General features: G+C 45.4%; 2 protein-coding genes across 4 annotated transcripts in view; one reads left to right on the top strand and one right to left on the bottom strand.

Moving 5' to 3' along the window:
- Window positions 1-9458, bottom strand: part of NUP188 (nucleoporin 188) — a 26299-nt gene extending 16841 nt beyond the window's left edge. The window contains exons 1-15 of one of the 3 annotated variants that reach the window (XM_039387906.1): window positions 8557-9083; window positions 7985-8028; window positions 7478-7532; window positions 6809-6882; window positions 6146-6230; window positions 5405-5485; window positions 4910-4954; window positions 4230-4322; window positions 3982-4101; window positions 3400-3611; window positions 2535-2649; window positions 2112-2312; window positions 1283-1372; window positions 923-988; window positions 268-387 (exon numbers count right to left, since the gene is read on the bottom strand). In XM_039387906.1, the coding sequence (XP_039243840.1) occupies window positions 268-387; window positions 923-988; window positions 1283-1372; window positions 2112-2312; window positions 2535-2649; window positions 3400-3611; window positions 3982-4101; window positions 4230-4322; window positions 4910-4954; window positions 5405-5485; window positions 6146-6230; window positions 6809-6882; window positions 7478-7532; window positions 7985-8028; window positions 8557-8634 (1479 nt within the window). In that variant the 5' untranslated portion in view covers window positions 8635-9083. Of the gene's footprint in view, window positions 1-267; window positions 388-922; window positions 989-1282; window positions 1373-2111; window positions 2313-2534; window positions 2650-3399; window positions 3612-3981; window positions 4102-4229; window positions 4323-4909; window positions 4955-5404; window positions 5486-6145; window positions 6231-6808; window positions 6883-7123; window positions 7321-7477; window positions 7533-7984; window positions 8029-8556; window positions 9084-9387 lie in introns of those variants that run through there. The other 2 variants (XM_027729857.2, XM_039387923.1) reach the window with 2 other exon arrangements.
- DOLK (dolichol kinase) lies at window positions 9381-13748 on the top strand. The gene is made up of 2 exons (XM_027729865.2): window positions 9381-9550; window positions 11272-13748. Exon 2 carries the CDS (start codon window positions 11358-11360, stop codon window positions 12927-12929), a length of 1572 nt encoding a protein of 523 aa, XP_027585666.1. The 5' UTR covers window positions 9381-9550; window positions 11272-11357; the 3' UTR covers window positions 12930-13748.

Raw genomic sequence — 13748 nt, 5'->3', positions numbered from 1 at the left:
CACGTGTCCAGACAAGTCTCATCTAATGAATCAAGAACTTCTTATCAGTAAAGCACCATGCAAAAACTAGTCAGCATCTTCATCTTGAGCCACTAGGCTTGGAAAGAATTCTAAAAGCCAGACAACAGGGTCCTGCAACAGCACAGGGCTAATGTCTGTTACCTAAGACTGCAACTGAGATAAGCACATGTAATGGAAAGAATCATAGAGCATTTCATCCCTGTCTTGGAATAAATCACCTCCCAAACACCAAGAGAGATCCTGTACCTTTTTTGCAGTAGATTTATCAGATACAAGGGCTTGGAGCAGCTGAAGGAGGGGAGTGAGAAGATGGGGGAACATCCCACACACACTGTCCAGGATAATACCCAGACCTGCAGTAGGTTCCTGGTGGTGGAAACAGAAAATAAATATCTTATTACTAAAAAGAAAAGCTAAAAGGCTCTCAGTACAGCACAAAGCTACAGTTCCTTTTTAAGCTGTGCATTTAACATTAATCATGCACGAAAGTATCACTCCAGTCCTTGCACAGACTAAAGCATGAGGCAGTTCTGCAAGTATAAGGCAAGAAGTAAGACTGTAAGGCATTACATGTCATCCTAATTCTGTGGCAACAAAAAATAAGCAGGATGCTTTTGCCAGCAGTTAGTTCAATCCTTGCAGCCCCAGCCCTGCTATCAACTATCACCTATATTAAAACTCGCTCCAGTATCCTTTTCAAGAGTAAAGCCAAGGCTGTACCTAAAAGGCAGGAAAGGGCAAAAGTAAATCAAAGATAGATGCAAAAGAACTTTAGCTCCTCGGGCCCTCCTAGAAACCAACTAACTAAACACTATCAAGTCTGTTCCTTTCCTATAAGAGAATCTTTTATCAGGTCTTAGTTATAAACAAGGTAGGTCAAACAACTTGCCAACACACTCACCGTCTTCCAGAAGAGCTGAGGAATGCTGGAAGCTGCCAGAACTTCACATGCAGCATCAATTATATCCTACAAAGGAAGAGAGGATGGAAAAAAAATCAAAGCTACTTTACACAGCGGGTTTTCATCCCAACCAAGTTCTGCAACATTTCTGGAATTTAAGTTTTCACGTTCACCCACCAAGATGTAACTATTTCCTAGAGTCAAAACAGAAACACACACCCAACATACCCAACCCCAGACCCCACAGCCAGCCTGAAGCCATGCTACTTATCTAAATTTGCAATTTAACAAATAATTAGCATCAGTTATGACAGGTAATTTTAAATTATTTTACAGATGCAAGGGGCCTTGGGTGCTTACCTGCTGATTGCCCAATGTATGTAATTCCAGTGACGTCAGGACAAAGGAAAGAAGTCCATAAATACACATGCAAGCTGTGCTGGCAGTGCACTGCAAGGGAAGAACACAGAGAGCCATTAAGGGAAAGGCAGTGAATTACAAACACACTGCAACTCAACATGCTTTACACACTGACTTACTGCCTTTCTCATACATCCTTGCTGCACAGGGGCAGCAAAACAGGGAGCAGTCATTACTTAATCTCCACATTAACATGAAATAGTTGACTGAAATGAGAAACCTTATCACTACCATTATCACCAGAAATGCCTTCCAGACAGCAAAATAAAAAAAGCACTTCTTTTTTTATTTTGTGTTCATAATTATTTATTTATTTTTATTAAGGATTCATATTTTTTATTGTGTTCATAGAAATCTAAATTATTTGCTGTCACTGGTTTCTACCTACAAAGTAGTTTACTCTCACACACACTGTTGTCTAATGAAACCATACATAGAGAGTAGTGCAGAGTTAAATCATCCAGTACTGAAGATCCATAATGGCAAATACACCTATATAGGCAAATCAGCAAATGTGATTAACTGCAATCTATTCTGCTACAACTTACAAAGTTTTGTTTTACTCTTTGGGCATAAAAATCAGTTTCATTCCAACTTGATTCCTGATCCTCACTGGAAGAAGGCAAGATGACAGACTTTACTGCACACCGCTTAAAACCAGACTTAGCTTGAAAGAACACTGGTTCAAAATCATCCCCTTCCTATCACAGCTTTACACCAGGAGCAGTTAAATCAGAAGCTCACATATACAGGATTATAAGAAACTCACATTCTTGCCCCCACTGCTGAGGGATCGCAGCAGCTTTGTCAGGTACTGGAACACATTGAGCTGGATGGCAGTGCTGCCCATCCTCCTGATCACGTTTGTGGCCTCCTCGGGGTTTATGGTGTGACGGAGCAGAGCCCAGGCCAAGAGCACCGGAGCGTGATGGGAGACATCCCCCAACTGCAGCAGCTGATTGTCCATCTCCTGCACAGAGACAAGACAAAAGCAAAATAACTGACATCTTCTGAAAGCAGTTCACACTCAACAAGCTGATTGTGTCTCTCAAATTATGTGGATGCCAGCTCCTACACTCGGTCAACAAACCCAAGGATCAGAAATGCACAGACACAGCAGTGCCTGGGTAATCACAACAAATTCTGTTCTCTTAGGCCTGACAAGGGGTTGGTTACTGTGCCAGTGCTTTACCTGGTGGATGTGCTCACTGTTGGCCATCTTGTGCTCCTCTGTCCTGTCATCCAAAGCACGCTCATGCAGGGAGTCGATTTCCATGCCTTCCACCAGAATAAGAGCACTAAAGTACCTACAAGCATGAGAAGAATGATAACGAGTAGGTCAGAAACTTTATTTGAGAATTCAGGTGGGATTTTTTAAACTGTAAGTGGTCCTTTAGTTCAGCTCTTCTTTGAAGCAATAAGAAATTACAGAAATTAAGAGCACATAATCCAAATTTTGTCTTGAAATGCTGACATAGGACCAAATGCAATCTTCAGAACCACCATTTCTGGGTTGAACAGAGAAGAAAAAGTCACGAAATTTGAAGATAGCTTTTCCACCTTTGTAACTCTCTGCCACCTGGCAGGATTCTCATTGCCCCTCAAGTCATGTCCCACACAGCACAAGGAAGGCAACACTGCCATTTGTTGGCAGACCCACAACAGCTGAAGTGACCCAGGTAAAAATACAAGTCAGAGAAAGCACCAACCTCCACACAGGGAGCATCCAGACCAGCACAGGACTGTGAAGATACAATTTCACTTTACCACAAGACCATCCAAGGAGGAGTGGCACTGTATCTCCATTGCCAATCTTACCAAAGGCAAAATTATATACCAGATTAAAGTTAGTCTGTGGATACCTCTCTACTTTGCAGTCACACCTTCATTTTGCTGTAAACCTTCAGTATGACCAGAAAAAACTATTTTGCCTTCGTATCCTTAGTTTGAAATAGTGGTGATTTTAAGAGGCAGCAGCAAGAATTATAAATGCTTTTTTCCTGAGGAGAACAACTGTTTTGCTCTGTCCCCACTTCACAAACACACACAATACTTACCCAATACGATCCACCAGGTGATCCATGCTCTCATCCACCAAATGCCTGTTGGTTTGTCTCGTGCCAAACCCCTGCTCTTTGAACATCTTTGCAAAGGCCAGCAGCTCATCAGGTGCCATTTCAAAGTATGCATAGTAGAGGAAGATGACTTCCAGCAGCATGGACTGTTCACGGAGGCATTGCACAAACCAACGGGACACCTGACGCTCTGTCTGCACAAAGGAAAGTTCCACCATCACAGGGCAGCAAAAGCAATCAGAGAAGTTCAACAGTCCGTGTAGCCAGCACTTGTGTCAATGGCAAGGAAAGCCACTATAAATACAAAGAGATCAGGAGCAACTACACATAAATGGCTCTGTTAGCCCAGGGCTACCTGTGGATTTATGACAAGGAACAATACGTTTCATGCAACCTCCTGTTTTCGAGCAGAAGCGTGTTTTGTTAGAGAGAAAATAAATCTTATGTTTCTTGCACCAGAAGAAACATCCTGTTCGACTGCTCCTTCACAAATGTATTTTCCAATGCACTACATATAAGGAAAGACTTCAAAGGTCAGATAAATACGAGTAAGAAACAAAGTACCATGAGATTTCCATGTGTTTCCCACGTAGGAGCTTCTGCTTTGTACAGCGCTTCAAACTGCTTCCGGTAATTCGGGACTAGTTCCTTGTCCAACTTTTCCACGCACTGGAAGTACTGTGCCTTAAAGGAACAAACAAATAAATGAACTTCTCACGTGCCCACTCGTGTGCTTTCCACAATCACAAGTGAGGAATTGCTACCTATTTAGCCTATTTCAGTGGCATCGTGTCCAGGATTCCTGTACTCACTGTGTAAGGGTGTCTCTCATCCTGGAAGTAGGTGAGCAGGTGGAGGACGCAGCGCAGGATGCAGATCCTCTCCTCATAGTAGTAGTCAGCGAGCTGTGAGTGTACAGTGCCACCAGTATCAATTTGATATCGTGCCCAACTCCCCTGCACTTCCCTCTCCCATGACAGGAATGCAGGGTGCTCACACATTATTACAGGTGGAGTTTCAACTGAGCAGTTTTTAAGTTATTGGAAAAAAAACAACACTTAATTAACTTTACGGAACGCAATAAATCATGGCCACAAGGACAGGTCTATAATTACACTGTGAAGTAAGAAAACTTGGAAAAGAAAAGAAAAGAAAAAAGACATCCCTCTAAATCTCTGTCAAAAATTATCATCATCCTTCCTTTCAGAGTTGTCACTTCAGACAGTAACATTCGAAAATACAAGCTTTGGAAAACAAGGGAGTGTACATCAACCCTGCTAAATTCCCTCACATACTCTAAAATTGCATTCCTCTAGCAATCATTAACACTGTTCAAATCTACATGCACATCCATCAATTTTAAAAGCACCTTTTAAAATTTGTTCATTACATGAAGGAATGCTTCAATTATTTTAAGATTTTCCATAGAAATAAAGTGAGTTCTCTGCCAACAGATCTTTTCCACAGAAAAAAACAAATGGAAATGACTAACCTTCAGCATCAGAGCCTGACTCTGCCTTTCATCCTGAAGAACTGTCTGTAAACAAAACACAGCAAAATAAAGACTTGTAGACAGATCTACTGACAAAACACATATGCACAAAAAAGACTGAAATGAAAAAAAGGCAATTTTTCTTTCCATTTCTTTTGGAAAGAGATTACAAAAGCACAAAGACAAAACCCTAATTTTTAACTGCATATTTATTTTTCATCTCCACTCTCATTCACAAATCTGTAGCTTTCCTGTATTCCTATGATAGAGAGAGGAGCTGAGTTCCTGCAGAGATTCAAGCAGGAAGAGATAAGCCTGGATATCTGCTCTCACATTTCCTTAAAGCAGCACTGGAGCATTGAAGGTTCAGAGAATAAAATCTACAAAGCCATTTCCGAGTCAGAACTCAGACTCACGTGTGCCCATGGGCATCAACAAACTATTGGTATTAAGGACAGATGTGGAGTAAACAGAACATTAATGGGAGCTATGGACCTTCAGGGAGTCCCTTGTTCCTCTGTAATCCTCTTGAAGATACGACTGTAACAACTGCACACTCTGCTCTTCATCCAGACCCTAAACAAAAGAAAGAGAAACGCTCTGAAATTAATAAAAGGCAACTGAATTCAATAAAGACTAAGATTCTCTCCAAATACTCAGGCAGCTCTTATCTTCAAAACAAATAATTTCCAAAATATGACAAAAGAACACTTTTGCACCAGGCAGATGCTTTAATCAGCAGTTCTGTTTAAAACCAAACACACAAGCTTTGATGTCATTGAGCTGCAGGAGTTTAAATTCAGCTTAAGGAGCATCAGAGCCATTTAAACAAAGGTACCACCAGTCCCTGAACTCTAAACCTGTGGCTTAAAGAAACAGAACTTTGCAGGTAAACTGAGAGGGTTGTCAAATAACGCAACTGATTCCAGGGACATGAGTTTTTAGCTGAGCAGTTGTCCTGGAAAACCCAAGACAGACAATAGCAGGTGCTGCTGCTGAAAAGCAGGGCCCTGTGCAGCAGGACCAGGAAAACCACAGCACCTCAAGGTCACTCCTCACTTTGGAAAAGTTTGACCTACAGCTTCAACATGTCATTCTAATATCCTTTAGATTATATTGAATTGAAAGGACCTTAAATTTGCCTCTACTCAACATCAAGAAGATTACTTATATATAAGAATCCCAGTAACAATTCATTCCAGGAATAAAAAATAACCAGATGGCAGCTTCACTCACCAAAAACTTGCTGACCCTCAGACCCAACTCTTTTAGTGGAGCAGCTACATCTTTATCAGCTTTAATTTTTTCTGCTGAAGTCGTACTAAAGAGAAAAGAAATTTCAGTTACTAAAAATGCAGCAATCCCAAGGACTGAACTAAACTGGCATAATTTCAAAGTCCTCGGTTTTATCAGTTTAAACTGAACATCTGCTTTTTCCTCAATGGCCTTTCAATATTTCATACAACAATATTCAGCAACCTTCCCACCAGACAAATCTCAACATTGTTCACAATTTTATCACCGTAATAATGCACATTATACTCATTCCACCCCTTTCAATGAGGGAACCTGGATGTCTTTCTGGGATGACTGAGTGTCAAGAGGAGTCACTTCTCCACAAGCTGCACAAGTGCTGCAGCTCACAAAGGCAGGGGTTAACAGCCACCTGACAGCAGTGACAGCAGAAAACGCTGTTACTTCTTTCTGGTCTTTATTTCATACCCAAAAATGTTATGTGGATTAAGTACTTTCCCTTGCTCCTCCTCTCCTGAAGTCTTGTCATGCAAGAGAGCAAAAATCTATTTTTATGTAATCAGAGATAAATATTCAACATGATCCTCTGTTTACTGGGAAACCTCACGTTAGAAGTTCATTTCTAAAATCAGGCAGTGACTGTACCTTGGTGGTTTATAGTATGACAGTCCCTCTAACAGCCTCTGCCAGTGCTTGTTCAACTCTGCAGCAATCTGGGCCTAAAAAAGAAACAAATACCACTGAACAGACTCCTCAAAGTGCACTACCAAGTACCAGATTTGTTAAATTAATAGAAACCAAGGAAATTCCACCACCACAGAGACAGGAACAACAAAAGACAGGTGTCTGTGACTCAGACTGATTCCAGGAAAGGGAGGCAGAGACCTGCCTTGCTAATCCCAGGAAGGGCAAGGAAATAGGAGGTAATGGACTGGGTTCAGAAACATTTGGATTTCCAACCTCTGGGCAAATTCTTGGAAGCACAGGTTCCATCCCTTAAAATAAGGTAGCAGGCTGCACCACTCATCAACACCCCAGGCCAGCCAGTCTAGGAAGCAGCACTTGTGCCCACTCCAGAAAAGGAACCACCTTTTCCATACACCCTTCCAGGCAGTTCATGCAGCAGCTGTAAACAAGCAGTGGAAGAATGAAAAAGTAACAGAGACAGAGGAACAAAAAACACACTGAGGAAGAGGGAAAAACAGCAAAACAGTGAATATTTTCACTAATATTCAACCAGATGTACAGATGATGTATTTGGCCACGGAGCCCTTTCAGTGATGGCCAAACCTGCTCAGCAGGACATGGACTTACTGGTTCTCTTAAAGCTGATCTGCCCAGCAGAATTGTCCATAATTCTCTGCTGCTCCTGCAAACAACAGGAAAAGGTGCAAAGTGTTTTAATTATGACCATTATTTCAGGCTTCCATTTAGCTCATGCCTTTTCAAACTTGCAATTAACTCGGAGCAGATCACCTTGTAATACAAGAAAAATGATTTAAGGAACATCAGCTTTTAGCTGAGGAGTTTCAGACGTCCTGGAAGAACCAAAGAAAGACCCAAAGAAGGTGACAACTGACACTGTGCACTCATACCAAAGCTTCCCATTTATATCAGATAACGAGTTCGATTTGATTTTGCTACTTGGACATTTGAAGGTCATTAAGAAGAAACTTAATGAAAGTATAGAGCAATATTTTATTCAGTTACATTCAATGCTCTCCTCCAAATAAACTCTTCTATCACAGCTTCATCCTCCACTCTAAGCAGAGCATAAACCTGGGTGAGGTGAAAAACTGCAAGATCTTTACACAGCCTCACCTTCTTCTTTCTTCCTGAGAACTCTGCAGAAAAGCCAACCTGCACTATAAGGAATTACAGATCACATCCTGACCCTGGCACATACATCCAGAAAAGTAAGTCTCCCTAAAACAGCCCAGAGAAAAGCTGCTTGCCAAAAAGAGTACTTCATTTAGACAAATTATTTGTTAGCAATGTATTACAAATGAGGAGGTAAACACCACAGCTTCTCACACAGACTGTCTACAAAGCAAGAGCACTCATTGCCTTATTTTTAGAATAACATCATCAAAGTACCTCCCTGTGGCAGTGAAAGTACCTCCCTGAGACTTCTGACACGTGGTGCCACTTGATGAATGGCAACAGCTATTACTTCCAGGACACTTATCAACATAATTTCTCCCTGCTCATTCCTTGATAGTTGGGTGCACTTCCCTGACAGGAGCCTCTCCTGACATGGTCAGCACCAGCTCTGGGTTCAGACTCTCCAGGCCAGAGCACCCAACAGCCCAGAATTTCACCATCGACTGAAGAGCAATGTCAAGGAAGCAATTCAACGAACCCCAGGTTCAGTTATCACGTTAGATTGGTACCTTTGTTTGTCCTGAGCACGTTTTTTTGTCATTCACTGTAAGAACCGAGCCCCAGCCCGGCAGAGCCAACCCTTCCATTTTTCACTCCCACGTCTGTGAATAAACAGACCGTGTTTTGTTGCCCGTTCATTAATTAGAAGCTAAAGGAGGAAAGCTCTGTGTGCAACCACAACTAACAGTGGTGTTCTTGTCCCCTTTAGGGCTTAGAGGCATTCATTTAAAAAAAATTAGACACCAGGGAAACTTCAGAGCATAAAAACGTTACAAGAAATGCCAAAAATAAACGACAAGAGTTCTGAGGACAAACGAAGTCACCGGTGTGAGGTGATCACTGAAACTGTGATTCATTGACACGCTTCCCACGTGTCTACTTTGACTTCACGTTTGCAAGAGGTGCGGGAGGCGCAGCCCGGCCCTGGCGCGATCCCCCGCTCGGGGCAGCAGCTGCGGGGCCTGGGGGCACCTCGGCGGCGGCAGCGGGGATGGAGCCCCCCGGCCCCGCCAAAGCAACGGCTCCCAGCGGCCGCTCCCCTCGCACACCATAAAATAAACACAAAACCCCCGACATTCGCTCCCGCTCCGACCGTCGGGGCCGGGGGGTCCCTGAGGGTCCCTCAGCGAGAAGGGGGAAAGGGGGCGGGGTCTCCCCGCGCGCGCGGGGTGGGGGGGCGGGGCCAGCCCGGCGCGCGCCCCGCCGCGGTTAAACCCTCCCGGCGCCGCCGCCCCGCCGGCCCCTCTCCCCTCCCGGCCCCGCGGAGCGCGGCCCGCCCGCAGCGAGAGCCGGGGCCGCCCCTGTGCTTTCCCCCCGCCCAAGCGGCCGCAGCCCCGCACCTCGCGCTCAGCCCGCCCGCCGCCATCTTCGCTCCGCGCTCACGTGACCGCTCGCCCCGCCTCCTCCACCCGTTCCGACGTCACGTGGTGCTGGCGGGCCACGCCCCCTCCCGCCGGTGGGTCATGTGACAGCGGCGGCGCCAAGATGGCGGCGTCCTGCGAGGTGGGTGCGCGCTCCGCTGCCGGGAGGCGGCCAGGGGATGTTCGGGGCTCCGCGAGGGGAACAGGGATCGCCCGGGAGTGCCTCCCACACCTTCCGCGGGCGGCTGCGGCCGCTGTCCCCTGCCGCAGGTTCCCAGGAGTGAAGGCTGGGTTGCGGGTGAGGCGGCTGAGGGCACACGGAGAAGAGAGGGGGCAGGCAGGGGCTGCAGCGAGGCGAGGGATACCGCGCGTTTGGCAGCACATCAGTGGGAAGCTTTCCTGCCCAGGGCAGCCGGGAGGCGGATAGCGAAACGGGCAGAGAACGCTCAGTGTGGCTCGGATCGGGGCGTGACGGGTCCCGTTCCGTGATGAGAGCGGCAGCGCTGAGGAGCTTCACGCTACCTGAAAGCTGCGAAGGGAATTACTGCAGGCACAAGAAAATGAAATAATTCAGCAATTAAACGCATCGTGTTGCAGGTTCAGGGGCCAGAGCTTTCAGAGATGCTGAGTTAGAGCAGAGACCTCACAGAGGGTGAAATTCTTGTCTCTCAGCCAGGCTGGGGGACGCTGTCATGTGCCATTATTGATACAAGAGCTGGGCTGCAACTTCAGCGTTGCCAGATTGAGGGGGAGGACTCTTACTCTTTGGCAGGTGGATTTACTCTGCCTCTTCTCAAATAAGCCTTAAGCTTCCCCCTCCCCAGCGTGCAGAAACAGCAGAGTGGGACCCCAAAATCATCATTACTTATGGGTACATATTGCCCAGACTTGGTTTTTTTTAATGTATGATTAATTCTTCTCTTGTTTTAACACAACATGTGATGGCAAAAGTTCACCCTGGGCCTGATCAAGCTATGTAGCAACAGTACATGGAATGAAGTTTGGCAATCAAGTATTTCAGGCTGTATGAACAAGGATGCCAGAAAGCAACCTATTAATAATTAAGAGTTTTCATTACAAAATCATAAATAACTAAACCTTGCAGACACACAGTGTGAGGGAGTTTGATGGTACAAACCTCAGTGATAGTGGTACTGAGATCTCTGTCAGCTTCATGGTCTGGTGACACCATTCAACACTGAGTTAAAACCCAAAACAGAACTTTAAATAAATTTCTTGGGGAGCTGGTGTAGATATTGGCAATGAGACTTGAGAAGCAGAATTTAATGAGAGTTTGCTGCTAATCAGCTTAAGGCTGGGCCAGAAAGGATGAGGCAATACAGTGTCTTAGTTGGGATACACACAACTGTATCAGCCATAACAATGCCAACAGAAATACAGAAACTGAGACCTTCAAAGGTCCTAAAAGAGGTGCCAGAATAATGGCAGAGTGTGGGGTTCTGCCTTAGCTCTAAAAGTGAAGCTGCTCTAAAAGTGAAGCTGCTCTTAAGGTGAAGCTGCTCTAAAAGTGAACAGCTGCTCTAAAAGTGAAGCTGCTCTAAAAAAGGCTCTTTCCTAAAAGTGAAGCTGCTCTAAAAGTGAAGCTGCTCTAAAAGTGAAGCTGCTCTAAAAGTGAAGCTGCTCTAAAAGTGAAGCTGCTCTAAAAGTGAAGCTGCTCTAAAAGTGAAGCTGCTCTAAAAGTGAAGCTGCTCTAAAAGTGAAGCTGCTCTAAAAGTGAAGCTGCTCTAAAAGTGAAGCTGCTCTAAAAGTGAAGCTGCTCTAAAAGTGAAGCTGCTCTAAAAGTGAAGCTGCTCTAAAAGTGAAGCTGCTCTAGCTGTTTGCTCTTTCTTTTCTTTTTAACAGGAATTACAGTAGCATGGAAGGGAATTCTTCCTAATGGACAACTGAGCACATCAGGACTCCTGAGAGAGATTCTGAAAGCTGGAATCATGCTGAACAAGCCGGTGCTGGTGGAGTCCCTGGTGGTGTTTGCCATCGTGCTCTCGGTGCACGGGGTGGTGTGGGACCGGTTCTCCTGGTGCGCCCTGGCCTTGGCCCTCCAGGCCTTCTACGTCCAGTTCAAGTGGGACCGGCTGCTCCAAGGGGGGGGAGCCGTGTTCCAGTTCCGGGGGGCGGCCAACAGCGGCCTCCTGCCCGCCAGCATGGTCATCCCCCTGCTGGGAATCGTCATGAAGGAGCGGTGCCGGGCCGCCGGCATCGTGTACTTCGAGCGCTTCGGGGTCGTCGTGGCCTCCACGGGGATGCTGCTCGCGCTCTTCCTGTCGGTGCTGGCGGTTGGCATCACCAAACCCGTGCCAACCAACACCTGCATCCTGACTGGCATGGCTGGCAGCGTCATCGTCTACACCATGAAACACTCCCTGGCTGTCTCAGAAGTCATAGAGGTCCTGGAAGTGCTGCTCATCTTTGTCTACCTCAGTATGATCCTGCTGTACTTGCTGCCTCGGTGTTTCACTCCCGGGGAAGCGCTGCTGGTTCTTGGAGGTGTGAGTTTTGTCCTCAATCAGCTCATTAAACGCTCACTGAATGTGGTCGAGGGCAAAGGGGACCCCATTGACTTCTTCCTTCTGGTGGCAGTTGTTGGAGTTGTTCTCCTTGGTCTTTTTTTCACTGTGCTTTTCATTTTCATGGATTCAGGCACGTGGATCTCCTCCATGTTCTTCCACATGATGACAGCAGTGTTGGGCTTAGGGGTCATCATGCCTTGGCTGTACAGACTCATCCAGAAGAACCCTCTGCTCTGGCTGCTGCAGTTTCTGTTTCAGACAGAGACAAGACTTTACCTTCTCGTGTACTGGACCCTCTTGGCTGCCTCAGCCTGTGGGGTGGTTTTCTACCAAAACGCAAAGAGATCGTCTGAATCCAAAAAACACCAGGCCTCCACTATCACCAGGAAATATTTCCACTTCATTGTTGTAGCCACTTATGTCCCTGGACTCATTTATGACCGTCAGCTCCTCTATGTTGCTGCAGTGCTGTGCCTGGCAGTGTTTATCTTCTTGGAATACGTCCGGTACTTCAGGATCAAACCCTTTGGCCAAACCCTCAGGCATTTGCTGTCTCTCTTCTTGGATGAAAGGGACAGTGGCCCTCTAATCTTGACTCATATTTATCTCCTCCTTGGCATGTCCCTCCCAGTGTGGTTGTTCCCCAGATCTTGTGCTCCCAAAGGCACCTTGTCTGGGGCAGGAGCACTGGTCCCCTACTCCGGAGTGTTGGCAGTGGGGGTAGGAGACACTATTGCCTCTATTTTTGGCAGTACAATGGGGGAGATCAAATGGCCAGGAACAAAGAAGACCTTTGAAGGGACAATGACAGCTATTTTTGCTCAGATCATTGCTGTGGCCCTGATTCTGATCTTTGACAGCAGTGTGAATCTGAACTCCAGCTACGCCTGGATTCTGGCATCTGTGAGTTTGGTTTCTCTGTTGGAAGCTTATACCACCCAAATTGATAACCTGCTGCTGCCTCTCTACCTCCAGATCATGTTCATGGCATAGAAGCACTTCCAGGAACAAAGGTTTCTCCCTTCCTAGAGAAAAGTGTACTAGAAAATGCACTGTAATGGAAGCTCAAAGCTGACCTAAACACTACTTTTAGTACAGCAGAGAAAATAGTTAAAATCAGAAGTGAGACTTATTTAAAATAAAGGTTTTGGTTTGGTCTTGTTTCCCCCCCTGTTGAAAACAGCCTGAGTTAGGTTCTCACAGCAACAAATATGACTGATAAAAACAGCCTATGTTTAATAATCCAACTATCCAGTTTCTCCTGGGGGTCCAAAGGCAAAGGAAGCAGAGGAAGAAGAGGTAAGTCAATCAAAGGGGAAAAAATAAATCAGCAGATCTCTCAGATGTTGCCACCTCTGTATTGTACCTTGTTTTCCATACTGAGTCCTGCATCTTGTATTAGTGAACATGTGAACTCTCATTTCTGCATGAGCACCATGTAAAGCATGTTTGATAACAAGGGTGGGCACTCAGAGCAGGTACAAGAGTCCAAATGTGTCCAGTCCATCAGCAAGAGCCACAAACACAACTCCAAACTCAGTAGCTGCCACATCCACGGTGGGTGGGGAAGGTTTGGGAATGTCAGACACTACTCATTCCAAGCCCTACTAATAACAACAGTGCATTTTTAGCCCTGAAGTTTTATTCAATGAGAAGAATGTTTTGTCTTTCCCAAGATTTTAATCTCTAAATCCATTTGGAATGAATATGGGGGGGGGGAATTAAGTAAAGTCACAGCTAAAACTAATTACACATTAATTCTGAAAGCAGAAAAATCTGTTCAAGTCAATAAAATTTTCTACTACTACTGCA

The sequence above is a fragment of the Pipra filicauda genome, unplaced genomic scaffold (genome assembly GCF_003945595.2).
Source record: "Pipra filicauda isolate LSUMZ 115617 unplaced genomic scaffold, ASM394559v2 scaffold121_size3267253_pilon, whole genome shotgun sequence".
Taxonomy (NCBI): Eukaryota; Metazoa; Chordata; class Aves; order Passeriformes; family Pipridae; genus Pipra; species Pipra filicauda.
The sequence above is the reverse complement of the archived record's forward strand: the minus strand, read 5'-3'. Positions and strand labels throughout refer to the sequence as shown.